Below are 23,149 nucleotides of genomic sequence, written 5' to 3'. Positions count from 1 at the left end.
ATTTCTGACCTTTGTGTTGCTTAAATGTCATGAGTCCTATACAGACATTTGATCCTCAGGAGAATCAAAATCGATTGACATTATTTACAAAAAACTGTCAAGTGGCCAATTATTAACAAACTTTGGGTTTATGGCAGAAGAAGACGTCCAATAAAGAAGACAGACAGTAGGGAATCATTGGATGGGGACAGCGCACGACTGGTTGTTTTGGAGATCCTTAGTTGTCAAGTCAAGCAGTGGACATGATTCAGTTGATATGTGATTGATTAAACAGGTGACTTTCATAGGATCTAGTGATGTGTACGTAGGTTCTAGTACTCAGAACTCATCATCATCATCATCATCATCAGATGTATGTAAATGGATGCATGTGACCAATAAAAACATCTCGAAAACTGTAGGTAATTTTAATCTGAAATTTTATTTAAAGGTACATGCATCACTAGTGCTGCTAATATAGCATATTTGATGGGAAATTAATATATGATATAAATTAGCTAAATTGAACATGATTGTTTTATTGTATGTGCGTGACGCGTCGATAATATAGCTTCTAATTAATAAAATATAAATAAAATAGTTCTGGGGCACAGTGACACAAAAATCTAATCGCTGGCGTACGTACTTACTTACCTATCAAATAATACATAACGTCGTCTTCAAAAGGGTTATTGGAGAACCATATCATGTTGGTTTCCTCCGACTGCTTGAACATGCCGTAGACTGGATCGAATATTTCCTTCAGCAGTAACAAAAAGAACTCCTTTTTAACTCCGCCGGCGTCTTCTGCTTCCTCGCCTACGAATTCTACCTAAAATAAAACATATATACCAATCAGTCTTGAACACTTACCCCCTTATTCATAAACGTGTACTAAAGTTACGATGCCGCTAATAATCGTTTGTCCGTTTCCGACGTATTGGTATGATGGAAAGGGACAAACGATTATTAGCGGCATCGTAACTTTAGTAGACGTTTATGAATAAGGGGGTTAACCCTTTATACGTCACGCATCGTGTGCAGCGCGTCATCGGGTCAATAAACCTATCCTCAAATTCAACAATCGATGACGACGGGTACGCTGACTAATGTTTGTTATATAAATTCGTCGTAAATTTTTTTTTTAATGTTTGTTATATTTCTGGATGCCGTAATAGACTTTTTATGATTGATTGATTGATTTGATCTGATTTGCAGCATAGTATCTTTCGCTATAAAGTTCCTCAAAACCGTTAGATTTAGAAACTTGTCTCTTTGGAACTCATAGCCGGGATCCATGAATATCCCAGTGATTATAAACCAAATTGCACTTACTTTTAGTGGTTTCTTTAACTGGGAACTGTCATGATTACTGATTTGCAGCATACTATCTCTCACTATATGGTTCCTCGAAACCGTTAGATTTAGAAACTGGTCTCTTTGGAACTCATAGACGAGACCCATGAATATCCCAGTGATTATAAACCAAATTGCACTTACTTTTAGTGGTTTCTTTAACTGAGAACTGTTATGATTACTGATTTGCAGCGTAGTATCTTTTGCTATAAAGTTCCTCGAAACCGTTAGATTTAGAAACTTGTCTCTTTGGAACTCATAGCCGGGATCCATGAATATCCCAGTGATTATAAACCAAATTGCACTTACTTTTAGTGGTTTCTTTAACTGGGAACTGTCATGATTACTGATTTGCAGCATACTATCTCGCACTATATGGTTCCTCGAAACCGTTAGATTTAGAAACTGGTCTCTTTGGAACTGGCTATGAATATAATTACTAAATTATAAACGAAATTGCACTTACTTTTAGTGGTTTCTTTAACTGGGAACTATCATGATTACTGATTTGCAGCATAGTATCCCTCACTATATGGTTCCTCGAAACCGTTAGATTTAGAAACTGGTCTCTTTGGAACTCATAGCCGGGATCCATGAATATTCTGGTGAATATTTGTGTGGCAGCCCGCGTTACGGCCATCTGCATTTGGAGTTGCTGGTCGATCTTTAGAAGGAGGGATTTGCATTGAACGTCGAAGAGGAAGGCGTAGTTGCACATATGAGGTGATGACGACTGGAAAAGTAAATATGTTATTAGTAAAGCTTGTGCATGAAATAAAGAATTTAAAAAAAAGAAGAATTAGAAAAGAAAAAAAGTATGACCCAACGTGAAAAAATCAAAATTTATGAATAACAATGATAAAGTATAGGAATATGCCCTAAAATATGGAACAGCTACAAAATCAAAGTTAATCGCAATCATACTTACTTCCTGGTCCGCCAACCAATTAATATAGTCTGTAGCGATATCAACATAGTTGGATAGATCTTCAATGTAGAAGCACTCGGCAGGTATTTTTGGTTTCTTCGGGTTGGAGAAGTTGATTTTGTTGAGGGAAGACAACGTGTTTAGAATTTGAACTAGGCTGTGACTAAAATAAATTTTCTGGAATACAAAAATAACAGGTGAAAGTTTGTATTTAAATGCAAAATAATTATATAGGTGTTTTTTCAAAGCGTAGCTAAATTCTACAAAGTGTTTATGGATATATAGGCCAAACAACTTTAACGTTGGTGCCATCCTCAAAAATGTTTTTTTTTTTTCATACATTTCAGCTAATTAGATACCGGCGTTTTCTACAGGATAGAATCAGAATCAGAATTATTTATTCGTGATAAACTATAACATACACAAGTATAATACAATAGGGAAATTTAAAGCATAAATACATAAGTTGTTTACCAGGAAATGGTCCCGCCTCAGCATAACGACCATAATGTGATTTGTGTGATTTGTAGTGTTTTTTTTTTTTTAGTAATTAAATACCTATTTATTTACAATAACAATATACATAATGGATATATACAGATGATTACTATAACTAGCTTATATCAAAAATAGCCCCTTGTGGCATTGTACCAAGGATGCTGGCGGCATTTCCTCGTTGTATCGCAATACTGATACGTTGTGCGAGGAAGCCGCCAGCTCTTCGGTCACCAGTTACGTCAACCAGACGTTTCGCGATTTCTCCAAAAAACTTGTGCGCGCTGGGACCCCATGGACCTAGAGTTTCAACGCCAACGCCATTTGTAGTGTTTAGTTTTAAGATATATTGTTATAATGTTTAGTTTTAAGGTATTTATTTAGGGCCACTAGTTGCCTGAAATAAAGTTCCCTTTTCATTTCATAATGCTAACGTAAAGGTCAGCACTGATCTTCCGGCGAGACCATTATTTTGTTGGCCACGAACGTGTTGTACACGGCCCTATCATAAAACTGAACGCGACCACTTCGCGGCGGCGAATAGGCGGCGATCAGCGCCAGCGCCATCTAGTCTGCCGCTTAGACGTCATGATGACAAAAGACATGTACGACATGCTGATGGATCATAATTCATAATTATATTCAGAGTGTATTTTTTAGGGTTCCGTAGTTTAATTTACGATTTCGAATTTGGATTCATAGTAAAAGACATTAAGTATGAGCTAGGTTAGTATCTAATGTCAAAGAGAATTTGAAATAAAGGTGTATTGTCAAAGAAAATTTTGTAACATCACATTTACGCTTCGCGCCAAAAATCTGACGGCTCCTGTGCTGCCTCCTATAGTTCATGCACGCTCCCTATTTTTTCACTGATATATGTTAAATATCAAAAAGTGGCGCCATCTTACCGGACACCAGCTAAAGGTTATGACACCATCGCTCAAAACGATGTCACCATACCTTTGGCCTTTGATCTATTATGTGGCGCCACTTTTTGATATTTGACAAATTGAACACATATCAATAAAATAATAAGGATCAAAGTCAAATGGCGTTCTAAAAGCTTCAATCATATGATCAATATGTAATATATCATATGATAATATCATATGATATGGCGACATATGTCGAAAGATGATGAAAGTAAATGTAATGTGGTTACTAAATTTTCTTTGACAATACACCTCTATTTCAATTTCTCTTTGCTAATGTTTCGATAGTAGACGAACATTGTTCAAGTATACATCATGATCTGGTTTTGATAATTTGACTAGATGGCGCTGTTCACTTCTAAACACGATTCAATATAACTTGTGCTACGCAAAAACGTACCTTATTCGCTCTAACATTAGGTTGCATCAGCTCATAAACGATGACGCTCTTGAAGATATCAACGAGCATCTCGAAGTAATCGTTGCTCTCTTGTTCCCACCATAGATTGACGATGCGTTGCGGGTATATAGACAACTTGTTGAACGCTTCCGCAAATGGACCCTGCAGAAATACGTTTTTTCATGGTCTTTCTTATCCTTATCCATGAGTTTCAAATTTTTGATTCTTAGAAAGAGACAAACATTTTTAGTGGCATATTAAGTTTTATGAATTTAGGCTGTTTTTTTTTTTCTATTTTTCTTCCTCTTTATCACTTTCTTACTACGTAGTGGACTTGTTCCCAGTAGTGAAACACAAGCTGATTCTGACGATGAATTATGCTACTTTACCTGTAATTCCGTATGTCATCTAGGATTCCTCATCTCACGGTATAGGGATAGAATCATGAATAGTCTAAGAACCTCGGTGTCCGGGGGCGACACCTTGATCTTTATCACTTTCTCACTACGTAGTGGACATGTTCCCAGTAGTGAGACACAGGTTGATGATGATGATGATTTATTCTACATACCTGTAATTCCGTATGCCGTCTAGGGTTTCTCATCTCATGGTACAGCCGTAGAATCATGAATAGTCTAAGAACCTCGGCGTTCGGAGGCGACACTTTGATCTTCATTACTTTCTCACTACGTAATAAACATGTTCCCAGTAGTGAGACACAGGCTGATGATGATTTATTCTACATTACCTGTAATTCCGTATGCCGTCTAGGGTTTCTCATCTCATGGTACAGCGGTAGAATCATGAATAGTAGAAAAACCTCGGCGTTCGGAGGCGACACTTTGATCTTTATTACTTTCTCACTTCGTAATAGACAAGTTCCTAGTAGTGAGACACAAGCTGATGATGATTATGATTTATTCTACATTACCTGTAATTCCGTATGCCGTCTAGGGTTTCTCATCTCATGGTACAGCGGTAGAATCATGAATAGTCTAAGAGCCTCGGCGTCAGGAGGAGACACTTTGATCTTCTTTATCACGTTCTCGGTTAGGTGACTGAATATCTGCAATATCGCTACAAAATTACAAACAGCGTACTGCGTGTGATCTCGAAACATATTTTATATGGAAGATATGTGGAAATTACAACAAATATTAAGTAATATTAATAATTATATTACATAAATTAATAAAGAATATTTTATTGATACCCGTTTTTTGACAAATAACAGCAATACAAAACTTGTTAAAAACAGATGTTACGTCTCAACTACTTTTTAACTAAAAAAAAGTGCCGAAAAAAAAATTAGTGAAAGTATTTTTTTACAGGCAAAAAATGTGAGTTTACTTTAAAACGAATGTCTGTCAGTAGGTATAGGTATGTATAAACCAAGTCACATAGTGGCATCATCAGATCACAGCTAACAAAGCGTTTTACACTAAGTTATAACAGAAAGATTTTTTTACAAGAATTGACATTATCTCTAAAATAAGATCGATTTCAGAAAAGTTTGTACGACATTTTAGTCTCTAAATGCGGTCAAGAATACACCTTTAAAATCTAGAGGTTGAATTGAACCACGGTGTATATGTATTATGTAATTTGTCTTGTGTTTACGAATAAAAATTATTCTATTCCATTCTATAAATTGAACTGTCTAAACGCCTTTACTATACATTATGATAGGACTTCACTCAGACAACAATAGGTGCTCGTATTTTTCACGCCGACTCTTTGAATCTCTTTGTAGCTATAGCTAAGTAATAATAAAACTACAATACAAAATTAAGAGAAATATCTTACCAGCTCTTTTATAGAAGTGTTCTCAATCCTGCTTATAAGCGTGAAGGCTTCTTCTGCTTTCTTTAGATCTACTCCGTGGACCTTCTTATTACAGCCATAGTGGTTATTATCGGCTAGCAGGAACGAGCCGTTAATACAGGCTGCTGCACCGAACACCGTTTCCAAGTACGCCATCAGATCCTAGAAGAAAACGCGAATTTAGTTTAAATATTTATCTGAGTATACGGAACAAAGAATCATTGTTAATTTTATCTACTTTATTTTATTACCCCCGACGGGAACTGCTATGCCATAAAATACACACACAAGCATAGCATGCTATGCTATGCCTGTGTGTGTATTTTTATATTTAATACAAGGTTTTTTTTGCCTACCTACTGTACTTTTCTCCTATCCTTTTTGCCGCCAAAGACGGATATATCCGCACCGCAGGTCCAACGCCGAAGCCGAATTAATCCGTTACAGACCACAGAGCAACATAGACCTACGTGCATATGCATAAAGTACAAAATCAGTTTTAACACTTCTGTGACGTAGCGCAGTTTTTGTTTTTGACACGGCGTCGAAAAGGTTAACAGTCATCAACTGCTGATCGAGACGATAAAAAAAATCGAAAATCTATCAGGTTGCGTTTATCACCTATTTTCTTTGGTCTCCATCAACAGGTCATATAAATCGATACTCAATGAGGTCGCGTTGTTTTATCCTTTGGTTTCCATCATCAGATCTCGAATCTCGATGTCATCATAATATTGCAATTGCATTCTCCCTAGTCTTTCATAAGTATGCCAAATATTAACCCAGTCAAACTTTCGGTTCTAACTTAGCTTGCAAGTATTCCCCCACAAATACTAACTATACAATACAACTTGTAAAACAATATCACTTACTTGATTAACCACATCATCATCCTTAAACATCTCACAAGCTGCCAGCTTCGGCAAATTCAACGTCAACACCTGCTTATTGTGGTCGGGGACCCTAAAGTCCGTGCCCAGGGACTTGTCGCCGTTCACCACCAGAAAGCTGTGGTCACCGCCGGCGTACACTTTCATTGGCCCTCTGAACAGGTCTTGTGAGAACTGGAATAGAGGATTAGGTTTTTATAAAAGGTATTAGCCTGTTTAACCATTCTCGTTTTTAATATACTCAACATATATCACTCCTTGAGAAACATAGGTAGTGTTCTACCATAGAGAAATAAGTAATCTTGGAATGCTCACTCAGTTTTCTTATATAATAATTATAAGTTTTATGAGGTGAGGTAAATGGTAAAACGTATTATAAGTAAGTTTAAAACTCGCCTAAAACTTATTATAAATGGTTTTTTGTCTTTGTATAGAATGCTCTAAGCTTATTTACTTCTCTCTGGTTATACATACAAATATGTGCTCCGAAAATCAAAATTACATTATTTGAAAGGTTATTGTATTTGTATAGTGAAAATTTGTTTCTCAAGGGGGGATCTCATATATGTATAGGCACTATACGACCGAATTTAAAAATTTCGTGCCGTGCTTTAGTGACGAAAATGGTTGACCAGACTTATAGTTATTTGGACACGATGCTTGTATAAAGACATAGAATAGCTAAACAGTTGAATTTATAGACATGCTAAGTCAAATAAAGAATGGAGTTTTAAAAAAATCTGCTTCGATAAGGTTGAAATGGACGCCCGGAAAAGTGAGAAACATTTATACGTTTAAGTATTATCGTCCTGAGGCAGTTGAATTTGAAATCCATAGTGAAGGATATATGGTTGAATTCCTTTTGCTTGGAAAACGATCCAAACAAAACAAATATATATGACCCTGCCTATGAAGCCGATGGTCCCGGGTTCAAATCGTGGTAAACGCATTTATTCGTGTGATGAGCATAGATATTTGTTCCTGAGTCATGGGTGTTTTCTATCTATTTAAGTATTTATAAATATGAATATATTATATATATCGTAGTCTAAGTACCCTAAACACAAGCCTTATTGAGCTTACTGTGGAACTTAGTCAATTTGTGTAATAATGTCCTATAAATATTTATTTATTTATTTAAATGCAACTCTGTTACAATGAAAAATGGTTTAAATGACATTGAAGCAATGTGGGCTAACGCGTTTAGTTTCGCCGCTAGGGGCGCTAGTGTAGATGGAGGTCTTTCAAAACGTCAAATGCATAGTATTTTTGGAGGTTACAATCTTTTGTATCGCAAATATTCACTCCTTGTAAATAAATGTGGTAAATATTTCTTTTCTATTTTTGATTGTTTATGGTAATCATTAGATACAGTTCAATAAATGTTAGAGGTTTAACAAAAATTCCAGCTAAACTATATGCAAAATTAAACAGGTTTACGACAATATTAGAACGTACTTTTTACTAAATAAGCATAACATAATTTTGGGAGTTGTTTTTCTGGAATGCTATCGAAAATGGCGCCAAATGGTGAGCACAAACGCGGTAGCCCTCATTAATTTAAATATAGGTGGATTGTCAAAGAAAACTTTATAGCCACAGTAAATTTACTGCCATCTATCGACACATGATTAAAACTTTTAGAACGCCATTTGACTTTGATCCTTATTCTTTCGCTGATATGTGTTAAATTTGTTAAATATTAAATAGTCGCGCCATCTAACGCGTCCATCGGCTAAAGGTTGCGGTGCCATCGCTTGAAACGATGCCGCCATACTTTCGGCCTTTGATCTATTAGTTGGCGCCACTTTTTGATATTTAACAAATTTAACACATATCAGAGAAAGAACAAGGATCAAAGTCAAATGGCGTTCTAAAAGTTTTAATTATGTGTCGAAAGATGGTAGTAAATGTACGTCGCTACAAAGTGTTTTTGACAAATACACCTCTATTTCAAATTCTCTTTGATAGTACCTAAGACGAGTAGAACCGTGGGCCTTAGGAGGATAGTGTAAGGAATAACAGCTTTATAACGGTGTTTTTCTTAAAGACAACAACATCATTGCGTCATCTAGTAAAGCTATTGAATTTATGTCGCACTTAACGGACACATGATTTGAACAGTATGATCCAATACCAGTTTCTTTTTTGACTAAGCATGTCACTAATTTCTTTATAAGACTACAAGTGCAGTTACAATGAAAATGAATGTTACAATTGATGGTTGCATGAAAAGCTACTTGACTACTCTGTTCACACATGCATGGACAACGCGTTCGGGGGCATCAACTGCGGTAAAATTGGCCTGAGATTGTATAAAGTACACAGAATGTGACCTGTTCTTAAATAGTTGTTGTATTAAAATAAATAAATATTTGATAACGATCGTCCGCAGATCGACCTAGCTCCAAACTAAACGAAGCTTGTACAGTCAATCAATTTGATTCCTAGGCCACTATAGAACCATGCCATAATGACTTTTACGACAGTGCTTATTGAATGATGCGTGTCAAGTATCTAGTAGTTAAAGCGACAAGGTTCTATAGTGGGCTAGGATTCTAATTGGTTGACTGTACTATGGGTACTAGGCGACAATATACATACATAAGGGGCCCACTGATTACCAGTTCCCCGGACGATATCGGCCTGTCAGTTATTCGCGATTGTCAGCTTTTGCGATATCGATAACTACATAAATTCACAATTAATACGTTTACCGGGATTCGAATTCGAACCCGAGACCTCCTGCATAGTAGGCAGGGTCACTACCGCCTAGGCTAGGAGGTCAACGTATTAAGTACGTAATAATTACAAAACATAAAATCGACACACGTATCGTCTCGATTCTCTGTTGCTGTCATTCTAGTTAAAACTATCCCGCAGTGCCCTGTACAGCGTTGTTCATGATATGTAATATTACCACAGTAGCTAAAACTATTTTGTGATCGATATGAGTTATAATGACAACATAAAGTACGAATATATGGCGCCACAAAACCATCTGAGCCTAAATCGCGGTAAATTTTGGTGGTAAAATATTCAAGTTTATTTTGAAATAATAGTGAATAAATAAATAAATAAAATAAATATTATAGGACATTATTACACAATTTGACTAAGTCCCACAGTAAGCTCAATAAGGCTTGTGTTGAGGGTACTTAGACAACGATATATATAATATATAAATGTTTATAAATACTTAAATACATAGAAAACACCCATGACTCAGGAACAAATATCCATGCTCATCACACGAACAAATGCCCGTACCAGGATTTGAACCCAGGACCATCAGTTTCGTAGGCAGGGTCACTACCCACTAGAAATAAATCCCTTATTAGGTTATGTGGGGTAAGAGGAACATAGTTAATTTTGCTTGGGGCAAGATAGATAGATAGAATACTCTTTATTGGCACACCTCAGTAAAAAGATACAAGAAAATAAACAATTGATTAAATGTAGAGGCAGACAACAGGCATGGGAAACAGTAACCCGCTTATTCATAAACGTGTACTAAGGTTACGATGCCGCTAATAATCGTTTGTCCCTTTCCATCATACCAATACGTCGGAAAGGGACAAACGATTATTAGCGAATTAGGATTAGCGACACGTTTATGAATAAGGGGGTAAAAGTCTACAAGCGTGTCTTTTGGCCCGATGTTTCTCTTACCCCATCAGACGTTATATGGAAATCATTCTTTGTATATCTCCGTCAAATAAATGCTAGCATTTAATTATTCGAATGTTGGTTGATGTAGCGAAAACAATAAAGTTGTTACTATATTATTTTTTAAGTAAGAGTGAATGATGAAATTTGAAGTATTTAACGACGTAGGGTGCAACACTTGTTTTAACTTCAAATTGAACAGAGCATGCTTGCAGTTGAAATCGGAATTAGGCGCATGGCACACTGCATCCGACTCGCTCCTCGCTCCTACTTGCGAGTGGGATGTTGCTATAATACGCGCATAGCGTTGTCTCGTTCAGAGTGTTCAGACATTGAAGCGTCGCGTGAATCTGATGCAGTATGCCATGCGCCTTATACCTTAATGTACGATCAGATAATTTTGTGACAGCTGTATTTTTTACTTTGAAAAAAGAACTCAACAGTCTGTATGGAGGTCGCTGCGCGGTGAGATAATACTACGGCACTTTCCAACTTCTGTTTCTTCTTTGGCTAAAGAAATTTTACTATTAACTTAAATACATTTTGAAAAATCTAGCTTAAATACATTTACGCGTTACGCAACGCAACATATTCGTACGTCGTAATATTTGGCCAACGAAATCTGACGACAAATGTAATTTTGCTGCAAAACTGGATTGTAGAAAAAAAATTGTTTTATTTAATGTGTTAGAGAGGTAGCTTGTTATAGCAAACATAAATTTATTAATGTATCATAAAACTGGAGATATAAGAGCTTACAGTGCAATTTAATAAATTTGAATCAGCTTTCGGAGGACGAACTCTTAAAGGAGCATGACTTATTTCTAACGAATTATGCTACGGATGGAATAGAAACTCATAAAGGAACAATTTAAAACTATGTAAATAAATGAAATCAAAAGGAATAAAATAATTGTAAGAATCGTATTTGTGACGTAGCAAATGATTATTTTACTAGTTTTGCGTTATAAGAGTACGGCCTGATTGGCGAGAGTCCAGCGGAGCGGGGAGCGTAGCGGCAAGCGGCTAACTTCTCTGTACAGCGTGAGCTTAGGCCGCTCGTATGATTGCATTTGTTAAATACCTACGAACGCCATACGCTCCACCTAGCTGCACGCCCGAGCGTCCACTCAGGTCGTACACTAAGGGTTTCTAGGTGCTTGCCTACTTTTGCAATACAAATTTACCTTACTTCTGACCGGACTGTTATTCTGTGTCAAAAAAGAAATTTAAATTAATCTCTTATATTTTTTAACAAAGATGGTTGGTGAGTTATGGTTGACTAGAGTGTAATAGTTAACCCTTTATAAGCCATAAAGGTGTCAAGAAAATTGCAAAATTGAACCCTATCACTTTGAAATAAAGTTCAAAATCAGGTGGGAAATATATTCCCTCTGCCTTTTAAATGCTTAAGGGCTTGAATGATTTTTATTAAAAGCTATAAATTGAGTACCAAGTAATGCAATCTTCTAGTAAAAAAACACTTGTACCTAACCTCACCAACCATCTGAGTTAAGTGGTAGAACTATAAGTTTTGAAAAGAGTTGATGTTACCTAATAACATAAAAGTACTAGGATCATTTTTAAAACCCAAACACTACCACCTTAAGAGACATAATTTTAGCGTTTATAAAGTTGATATGCGCAACACTGAACTGACCATCAATAGATCTTATCTCATCGCATTAAGGTCCAACAATGATTGATTAAAACGTTACCGGTGAATCACCAGACCACAGGCGAGGATGCGCTCCCCAACGCAGCATAGTAAAAGCCACCGCCCACATGCTCACACGATCTGAGTCACTGTTCATCGACAGACCTTATCTCAACGCAATAGGGTACACCAAGAATTAACAAGTTACCGGTGAATCACTAGGCGTGAAGGGCACAGGCGTCTGCAACAGCGCGAGAGACAAGTTAGGAGACTTTAGCTGGCCGCGAGCACCGTAGCCACAGGCGAGGATGCGCTCCCCAACACAGCATAGTAAATCCCACCGCCCACATGCTCACACGATCTGAGTCACTGTTCATAGGCAGACCTTATCTCGACGCAGTCAAGTACACCAATGATTAACAAGTTACCGGTGAATCACCAGGCGTGAAGGGCACAGGCGTCGGCAGCAGCGCGAGAGACATGTTAGGGCAGCCGAGCTGGCCGCGGGCACCGTAGCCACAGGCGAGGATGCGCTCCCCGACGCGGCATAACAGGTGCCGCCGCCCACATGCGATCTGAGTCACTGTGCTGCCCATGAGTTCCATGACCTGGTGGAAAAAATGTGTTGAGTCATGAATAAACAAAAAATACGATACGAGCGTTGTTATTAACCCATTCATGGCCACGAACCACGAAGCGTACACAACACGCCGGGCCACCATACAAACCGTTTTCAGCTAAAACGTGTGACTCAGCTTATGGGTCTCGGGGCCTGGCGCGAACGTCAAAGAAATTGCCGCTTATGAATCCGGTCCGTTGGACAATATTATGCAACATTTTTACTAACCAACTGTTTACTGTTCATATTAAAATATATATATATTTACTAATTTGTTGATATTTGTAAGAAACTAAGAATGAACATTTTAAAGCCTGATCAGAAATAGATGATCATGTCAAGAGGGCGCTGTTATTTTCATATAATATCCATAGCCAAGGTCACAAAAATCACAAAATACGAAATCACTGAAGAGCACAGAGGGGAGCATAAATTCGCCAACGACGAACAACAACGAATAAATCATGACTAAATATAATTTCCCATGTTACTCTAAAATACATCCTAATAGAGGGGATGGGGTGAATCATTTCTTGAGTTTATGTCAAAAATACCACGTTAAAGATAATACCGCCGCTAAATCCGCCGCCGCCCAGGTGCATCCATTGTTTATTGTCCAAGTGTCTCCGATAATCTTACATGTGGCCGGTCATGAACTTTGTTTTGGTAAACGTCATTATAATATAAACAATAGAGCACTTAAAATGTATTATAGTACTTATTACCACGAAAATGTTTAGAAAAATCTTTTCTTTTAAATATTTCTCACACACTATTGCGGTAATACAATATACCATTTAGTTGGTGACTGTTTAAGCCGCCCTGTTTTTATAATGAAACAAAAAAATATTGGCATGGTAATAAGTTTGGTCCTTAGAAATGTTGCTTGCTACCATCCAAACAGTAATCCATTGTAAAAAGGTACAATTTGCAACGAGTTTCGTCATGAAATAAGCTTTAAAACCAAGTTATAAAGTTTATTTTTGCGTGCTATGAAGATATGTGTAGTTTTTACAATTAGCGCCAGGCCACGGTGACCCATACCTTGAGTCATGTCAATAACTTCAGGCATAAATATATTTTTGATATTTTTGAAATGTAGATTTATCCATTTGCTTGGGACACGTATGTATCTCGAATTTCAGAATATTTACTATATTACACTTCCAGTAAACCAAACTTAAATATTCTAGACCCTGTTTCACTAAAAAAAACATGTTTACAATTATGTTTTTCAACATGCCTTATAAAGATGGTTGTTAGCTCAAATTATACTTATATTATTTCGTCATATTACGTTTTGTTTATGTTTAAATCAGAATTTATTCACGACTCACATGTGAGTCACGGGCCCTGCGCGACTGTTTGAACATGACCCATACGCTGAGTCACGGGCCCTGAATGGGTTAAGTAATACTAACCTAAGAGTGAAGTTAAATTAATATTCATTAAGTCTACATTTGAAATAATTCAGTAGGTATATATGGGTAGAGTAAAATTCTTCCTCAGACTGTCTCTGAACACTTAATATTTCCTTTATAAGCGTTTCGTAAATGTTGTGACTTTTATAAATAAAAGTTTTATGAAATTGACATTTTCATGATGTATGACAATATGCAGACAATGTGTATAAAAATAATGTGATTCAGTTGTTTCAAACAAAACATTAGTAAAAGCACAGAATAAGTAATAGTGCTCATCATCATCATCATTCGCTTGCCCTTATCCCATTCATTCGGGGTCGGCGCAGCATGTCTTTTCCTTCCATATCTTTCTGTCACCCGTCATCTCATCGTTCACTCCCGTTCGCTTCATGTCATAAAATAAACTTCATACAAAACCGAACTTTGACAGCGATTCAGGGACGAATCATGCTGTCCCTTTTTATGTATGGTACTATCCCTTTCAGCTATTTAGGGTTGTCAAAATTCAAGTCATTATCCTATCTGTGGTCGTACACGCAAAGGGACGTCAAATTGCGCCAACCCTAATAATTGCTCGGAGCAATGCTGAGCCGAACGGAGCCGGGAATGCCCGAAAGGAACAGTTTCGTCCCCCTGATAAAAGTCGCTCCGGTAGGCCATGCTGTTTTTACTCACTCATTAAACTGTATTTATTTAACTACTGCAGCTTAAAGATAGCAATCCGTGTAATAAAAACAAACGAACATATAGTACGTACAGCTATTTTTAACAAAACAAAAAATAGTCTTTCTCTAATACAAAAAAACCGCCTTACCTTTCTAGGCACTAGTTCGTTTTTGGTAGCTCCATGCCCCGTCTGACCGTATTCCCCCGTGCCACACGTGAACACTCCCCCTTCTAACGTTAAGAACACCGTAAAATCTTCCCCGCACGCTATGTGACATACCTAAAATATATAAGAATATGTTTAACAAAATATACCTAGATTGATTATATGCAGAATTAAGAAGACTAAACAATTTGAAGTATTTTTCTTAAATTGGACTCAAATTGGACATCTCCTAAATAATGGCGTAATAAATAGCTGTAAACGTGCTGCTGTAAAGCTGAGTTCATAATTTACTAACACGTGCCTCTTTCAACTTTCGTGTAATACCAAAAGATTTGACTTTCTAAGCTAGTCATTTTAAATGTAAAAAGTCCATGAGTCCGAGTGGTGTTAATATAATCAATTCAGTAGTTAGGCAAACGATCTGTGTACGTACTTTAGAATTCCGTAATACTTTCAAGTGTGTCGGGTAACATCTGTTGTCTCTGTCCTGCAGCCCTAGCTGGCCGTGTGAGTTCTTCCCCCATCCGTACACTGCTCCTGATCTAAAATATTACATCTATGTAAAAAAAATCTAGAAAGCAAAGTTATTGATTGTAAAAGATATGGGTCTTAGACTGTCTTTGACTGCAATAGGTGGCGCAGTCCTGCGGTAGTGTGTAAAAATTTACGTAACTAAAAGTTATAAGTTTTATGCCCACAAAAAAGTTCTTGCCACAACAAAACTATCTGTTTAATAATAGATTAATGTTGACAAAACCACAAACAGGACATTGCCTCGTAAGTCAGCCGCAAAACAGATAATTTAGTCGAGTGACTGATACGCAATACAATAATGCAGTCCATGTCAAAAACGTGCGTTTCTTTTCATTGCATTTTAATATCCTCTAGTCGCCCACAGATATACGTTTATTTATTTACCAGAACAAATGTAATTTTGATTTGTAAAAATCTAGATTAAAATGGAATGGATTTTTATACGAGTAGAAGGCCTTTATGTACAAATGTTAAAGCAACTTTTGATATATACTAAACAGACATAGCATTATAGACCGTGTCATTCACGAAGACGCGTGCCTTGAGTCGTATTGTCGTGTTATTGCTTATTAAAGGTTAGATTTGACAAATCTGCGTCATCGTAGATGACACGAAGAGTTTATGGAGAGAGCGAAGCCACAACAAATACGTGCAGTTTTACTTGCAAAATCTTATGCCGCGGGCAGTAACTAAGTTGTATCATGTTCACAACTAGAACTCAATTATTGTATATATTTTTAAGTAGGCGGGTCCCTACAGAGCGAGCATACGCGCGAGGCAATTTTCCCGCGCACTAAATGGCCGAGCCTCGGCCGAGGAAATTGCCTCGCGCGTATGCTTGCTCAGTGTGGACCCGCATATTTACGTGTTTAAGATAACAGAACATGGAGGACTCGTGCGAAATCGCCTTTCCATACAAACGTAGTCCTCATTTTCCTATCTGGATATTCATATTAATGAAAATATTTTGAAACAATTTGTTAACCACAGCAAAAAACAACGTAGGGGTTGTTTTTTTCGAAATTTTAATTATTATAAGAGTTAGGAGCGTTTAAAAAGTCGTTGAATTCTGTTTTTCGCTCCTAATTTTTACACTAATCATAAACTCAAAAAAAGTCAAACGTAGGGGCAGAGCTATGGTTAATATACTTCAAATTATGTAAAAAAAAAACCATAATGTCAATATCCAGAGAGGAAAATGGGGACTACGTTTGTATGGAGAAGCGGCCGTCCCCATTCGTCTTAAAATGCACCCAACTGAATTAGTCGTCGCGCTCTATACTCAATTAGTACGAGAGCACAATAACACGTTCGTTTGTTTCCGTGAAAATACAATGGCAAAGGATTATGCACTACATCTGTATGTGTGGTGACCACGAGTATAAGAAGATATAAGACATGTCCTTATAGTTACTTATTTAATACTTACTTAGTCAACGCGAAAGTGTGATTGCTTCCACAGGCGATCATGGCGATGGGTACGCCTTGCAACGATGCGATGTGTTGAGGAGTTAGCTCTTTATTCGTCATGGTTCCTAGGCCACATTGGCCGTATGTGTTAGCACCCCACGCGTATATGTCGCCATCTAAAAAAAACTGAAACTTAATTGTGAACACTTTTAAAGTTGGTTTAGACATGAAAGTTTACTTTAATACAAGAAAGTTTTAAGTCACAGCTACTCCATATAAAAATTAACTATCATAGGAACAATTTTAAAGTCGTGTGTAGTCAAAAGCGAGCAGCGTGGCGCGCCAAATATTTCAGTTATTGCATTATGATATCATTAGTAAACAGCTTTATCTTTAGTAAGGTACACGTTAACTCGAACTGGTTGATGCGATTTGTTTATAAAAATATGTCAATTCTTATACTTACTGTTAGTCAAAGCTAAAGAATGATATGACCCGCACGCAATTTGTATAACATTTTTCGTAGCCAAAGACTTCACTATCTTAGGTTTGTCCTGGGCATGTGAGCCTAGGTTACTGCCAAGCTGGCCTAATATGTCCGAGCCCCAGCTGAATGGCTGTCCCCATTCGTCCAGGGCCATCGAGTGCTGCATACCGCATGATATTGCTGATATTGTACAGCCTTTGAATGTTTCTACTAAAGCTGGAAAAAACAGTAAAAATCAGTGTGACTTTAATAGGCGGGTCCACACAGAGCGAGCATACGCGCGCGTTGCCTCGGCCGAGGCACGTGTACACTGGCTGGTTTGTGCGTGAGGAAATTGCCTCGCGCGTATGCTCGCTCTGTGTGGACTCGCCTAATTAGTTATAATAGACCTTGGGCCAGGCACAAAATACGTTAAACATATCTTCGTGGGTATATTAACAGTCGCCTAACTTCCAACTCGGATAAATCCAACTGTCAGATTTTGAGATTTTGGTAATAAGGTAATAGTGGAGATATTTCCTGAGAGTTTAGAGTGAATATTTATCCGAGTTTGAAGTTAAGGTCTTGATCACACGTTAGTTAGTTAGTTATGCTGGGCATTTTCCGTAAACCGACAACCATTGTGCCTATTTTGCGTGAAAACGAGGTAGCGCTACTCTAACCACCCCACCAGGTTGCTAACTGTCTCCTTTACGGTGCACGGACCTAGGTATTTGTTCCTGTACACTTCTACCTGTTTACAATCTAGGAGAATATGTTTCGCTGTTTCCTCTTCTTCCATGTACGCTCTGCACATGGAGCTGTCCGTTTTACCCATATTATGTAGGTGTTTATTTAATGTGTTATGTCCAGTAATGAATCCTACTATTTTCCGTAGTTTATGTCTGGGTGTTTTCAGTAGTATTTTGGTGAGCTTGTGGTTTTGTTCCAGTAGAATTTCTTTGGTCTGCTTACATGTGTTCATTTAAGCCCAGTATTTATTGTGCAGTTGTTTGTAATTTTGGTCAAGCTGGTTTTGTATGTAGGATACTGGTAGGGACACGTACCGAGTACAGTGGCGAGTGAGTGCCCTCGGCCGAGTACTGAGCACGACTCAATTTTATGTGTCAAGTTATCAACCACCTGGACTAATCCTAACAATCTGCGGCATCCAGATGGTTGGTGAAAAGTAATTATAGTTGATTGGCGTGGTAGGTTTAGGGGCTGTAATAAAAAATACTTTTTGTTCCAGATTTAGTTCTAAACTATGCTGCCATCTACTAGAAAATCACCCTTCAGCAACAATGAATGCATTCGGTTTGCATAATGTTGTACTTCTATAAATGCATTGTCACCTTGCTAAACATAAATGAATTTAGGTTAATAACCTCAGTGAATAAGTCTTTTCAGAATACAAATGTTTTGGAGGCAATTGGCTAGGGATCAATATTTGTATACCAGCTAACGAATGGGCCACCGCCCACGTAGAATCGATATTTAAATATGTATAATTTCCTATATCAGAGCCTTTATGTCCCCATATTTTCTATTGACATTGACCACCAACGGCGATGCCCATGCCCAGCCCCATAAACCCACAAGCGCCGCAACAAGCATCTACAACAGATGGTGTGGCCAATGATGATGACCTATCACAAATTGTTTCATCATTTTGATGATATTTTTGGTTGTCAGGTAGAGGTATCTGATTACAATACAATACTCTTTATTGCACACCTCACATAGTTTACAATAAATACTACAACAGATATGTCATTGAAATGTACAGACAATTTGATGTGCCCCAAGAAATCAGATGCTTATAACATCCATGACATTAATAACCCTAGAAAGAAGGGTTTTTATTTGTAAAAATCAGGATTGATAGAAAATAGAAGGCTTACATATAACAGTCATCATAAGACATATCAAAGTGACTAAAGTACTAAAAACGTACGATATCTTATAGCAGGGCATCTTAAGATACCTTGCGGTATATAACTCGGTATATTATAATATATTTTGGTATATTTCGTCTCTCGCACAATGTAGGTGCTAGACAGACAGCGATATATATTTTGGTATCATTGGCGTGATTGGTGCTTAGCTATTCTATATCTGTTGGTATCTTACGGTATATTGAAGTGAAAATTTCTTTAGCGGCGCTGTACACTTTTTGTGATGGGGAAAAAATGTTAAGCTCGCGACAGGTCACGTGACCGACAGATTCGTCCGACCGAAAATTCGTAAGACAGACACGTGACCTGATCGAAAAACTGTTACAATGTCATTGAAGCCAGTAGACCGCCGGCCTCTCTTTCTACCGCGCGGCGGAAATGTATGCCTGCGCCTGCTGTTTCGTTTAGGCGGCGCAGGGCGCTTGCAATGAATATTGTATATTACCACATAAATGATAGTACTATTATACTGATAATTAAAGCAATTCGTGCAAAATTATTCCCTAACCATTCCAAAATATCAATAAAGGCACAATGTTGACATTCAAGTTTTCACTTCTGCTGGCACTCCCGGAGTGCAACCTGTTGTTATTCAATATATATTATCGCTCCATCTGTGATGGCCTTAACAGTAAAGTATAGTAAAATAACAACATGTATGTTTTCCAAATAATGCAACCAAGCAATGCCAATAGTCTGGTCAACGAATAAATTAAATATGTTATTTGAAACTGGATTAAAAGTGAAGAGTGGCGCTGTCTCATTTTGGGTCACTGAATCAACAGAATAAGTATTTGAAACTCACCAGGAGAGGATCCATCAGGAGTGCTAGTATGCCTGCCTAATTGTCCAACATCATTATTTCCACATGAATATAAATGACCATTGCTGGTGAGGTAAAGGGCGTGGAATTCACCTGCTGTCACTGTCTGCACATGGTTACTTTCTGACCACTTTGAGAACGTTGGTTTTAATACCTGAAAACATATGATGGTCATTAAAAAAATGCAATTGTCTAAGGCTTATAGGGCCAATAACATCCACACATCCCGATATTGGGCCCAAAGTCAGTCCCAATGTTGGGCATGATAATCTTTTTCCATTTCACAGAATATCATTAATAATATCTGAAATGTAAGAAAATGGTTCATATGCAAAAATATCAAACATTTTTAGCAAATAGAGGCAAAGTATTTTTTAATATTGTAAAAGATGTGCTGATACTCTTTGGAGAAATACTCTTACTCGGGCCAGACATACGGCCTGACATCGAGCAATAGCGAGTGTGGATCTGTGGATGTAATTGGCCCTTAAATGTTTAACTAATCACCAAATATAGTAAAATATAGTGTCAAAAATAAAAACATTCTTACTGCCCAAAAATAACAACCATTTCAATGATCACAAAAATTTAAAAACCATTTTTATGTGAAATTATAATCAAAAATTTTACATCTTGTTATTCCATTAAAGCAAATAACAGTGACACCAAACTATTCATTATTAACCCAAAAATAGTAAATGATCACCAAACTTTAAACTCCATTTTAATGTGAAATCATACCAATTTTTTTTATATCTTGTTATCCTATTAAAGCTAATGACACCAAACTAATTAATGTTAACCTAAAAATAGTTTATGACCACCAAAATTTTAACCACATTTTAATTAATAATGTCATGCAAACATTTAACTTCTCCTTTTCATCCTGTTACAAATTGCACATATAATAGTGAATATCATTTGTGGTGCATATGCAGTGGATATCTGCTGACTCCTACACCACAACATTCGACACAACACAAAACTGTGCCACGAATTTTTTTTTTCAGCTTTTAAATGTTATTATTGTATGTAAAAACTGTATCTTAGTTTGTAAGGTATGTATCTATTCTATAGGCCTTAGTTGCCTGATAATAAATGATATTTTATTTAATTTCAATTTAATTTGCTTGCTAAGATTTAGTGATCATTAATTACATTTAGTGTTTGAATACAATTTGAAGTGCAGAACTAGTAAGGTAAGAGAGCTAAGTATTATTAGTGGTCATTATAGGTGATCGGCGCATACATTTTCCTCGCCTGCGCCACCTACGCAGAGGCAAGTCTACCCCAGCCAGTTTGTGCATGAGGAAATTGCCTCATGCGTATGCTCACTCTGTCTGGACCCGGCTATTGTATAATTGCAATTTTGGATGACCCACTTCATGCTTTTTTCAAATACCAGATACTAAAATGACAGTTTGAATGCCCCAATATGTCCAGCCAATTTGTTGTTTTAGAAAAAAATTGGCACTAAAACAGGTTTTTTTTTTAATACCACGATAGTGCCAAGCTAGCATACGGCCCGCCTGATGGTAAGCAGTCACCGTAGCCTATGGACACCTGCAACTCCAGAGGTGTGACCCTTTAAAAATCTGTACACTCCTTTTTTGAAGAACCTCATACTGTAGACAGGATGATAGGGTTGTTTACAAAAAATGGCCAGTTGGAATTATCATTTTAATATTTGGGATATAAAAACACAGCTTGTTATCCAAATATAAAATATGTTGGTAATAATAGGTTACGTTATCGCATTTTTAAATGTTTATAATTCAAAATATGTCTCCAAATAACTGTTCTCTATATTCAATTCAATGTCACAACCATAAAAATCTATTCAGCAATAAACAAACTATGATACCTTATGATCAGTGATCACTATATCATATCTTGATCTATTTCATAACATCTTCTAAAAATTTCAAATAAAAAAAAACAACTATAGAGGTTAACAATACTTCTAGAAAAGTTCATTGTATTGTAATTCAATAGGTGACCAGTTAAAGGTTACAGTACGAGTTGGTAGTGCAGTAAATATTTATCATAATATCACTTACCAAATCTGTGTTTTGAGATGTTTCTATACACAATTCGTGGTGCGTGGAATTGCCCCAACAAAACATTTCGTGTAAATATACTCTTCAACTACTTCCAGAAACTAAAATATAACCTCTACCAAAACTCTATCGATATAAATTCAGTCAAGTTAAAATGAGGTAGATAAAACGGTTTCCTTTAGTAATTTTTACGATCAGAAATAATTTTGTTTATGTCGTTCTTTGCGAAAATAATACATTATTTACTTTAAATCGAGAAAAGTCGTCATTATCACCGCATAATGAGATTGTCGATTGACAATGACATGACTGACATGACATTACATTTTCGTTCAGCTGACATTTACGGTTTATTTATAAACACCGGTTTTTGAATACCTATGTAACAGTCAGTGAGTGCCAGCTTTACAATAGTCCATTCACTGCCCAACAAATAGAAACTATTGCCATCTTGCGTCGTATAGCGGAACGAGAAACTGAAATCGTGGTCAAGTCCGAATTCTCTAGATTATCAACAGGGCCCGTCAATGACAATGAATTCGCAATAATTTATTTAACCACGAAGTTTGCACTGCACTACAATCAGTTGTAAAGGCTAGACGTACAATAAATACTGTGATTTACTGATATTTATCAAACATCGTGATATCTATTGATCGTTTAGTTTAGTAATATTATCTGGATTCTGAATCTCAGTTTGTGATAAATATTGTCACATTAGACAGTCAACAAACAGGTCTTTAGTTGCTAGTAACTTGATCCTTTTTCAATAAGTCTTTGCTGTTCGGTTGCCTTCCTTAATCGCCTCCAGAGGTCTATGTGTAGCCCACGCTCACTTTTGCTCCACGGCCCGAGTGTGTCAACGCCAAAGGCTACGAAGTTGAGTCGTTCTT

At 37.0% G+C, this 23,149-nt stretch overlaps 1 protein-coding gene across 1 annotated transcript in view; it reads right to left on the bottom strand.

The window, feature by feature from the left end:
- Positions 1-23,149, bottom strand: part of LOC133520423 (probable E3 ubiquitin-protein ligase HERC4) — a 28,692-nt gene extending 5,543 nt beyond the window's left edge. The window contains exons 1-15 of the mRNA XM_061854815.1: positions 22,257-23,149; positions 20,179-20,350; positions 17,416-17,652; positions 16,969-17,125; positions 15,439-15,547; positions 14,988-15,119; positions 12,559-12,738; positions 11,661-11,684; positions 6,787-6,978; positions 5,897-6,076; positions 5,022-5,156; positions 4,091-4,252; positions 2,264-2,440; positions 1,802-2,068; positions 634-811 (exon numbers count right to left, since the gene is read on the bottom strand). Of these exons, the coding sequence (XP_061710799.1) occupies positions 634-811; positions 1,802-2,068; positions 2,264-2,440; positions 4,091-4,252; positions 5,022-5,156; positions 5,897-6,076; positions 6,787-6,978; positions 11,661-11,684; positions 12,559-12,738; positions 14,988-15,119; positions 15,439-15,547; positions 16,969-17,125; positions 17,416-17,652; positions 20,179-20,350; positions 22,257-22,322 (2,368 nt within the window). The 5' untranslated portion in view covers positions 22,323-23,149. The remainder of the gene's footprint in view (positions 1-633; positions 812-1,801; positions 2,069-2,263; positions 2,441-4,090; positions 4,253-5,021; positions 5,157-5,896; positions 6,077-6,786; positions 6,979-11,660; positions 11,685-12,558; positions 12,739-14,987; positions 15,120-15,438; positions 15,548-16,968; positions 17,126-17,415; positions 17,653-20,178; positions 20,351-22,256) is intronic.

The sequence above is a fragment of the Cydia pomonella genome, chromosome 8 (genome assembly GCF_033807575.1).
Source record: "Cydia pomonella isolate Wapato2018A chromosome 8, ilCydPomo1, whole genome shotgun sequence".
NCBI lineage: Eukaryota > Metazoa > Arthropoda > Insecta > Lepidoptera > Tortricidae > Cydia > Cydia pomonella.
This window is presented reverse-complemented; position numbering and strand designations above follow the sequence as displayed.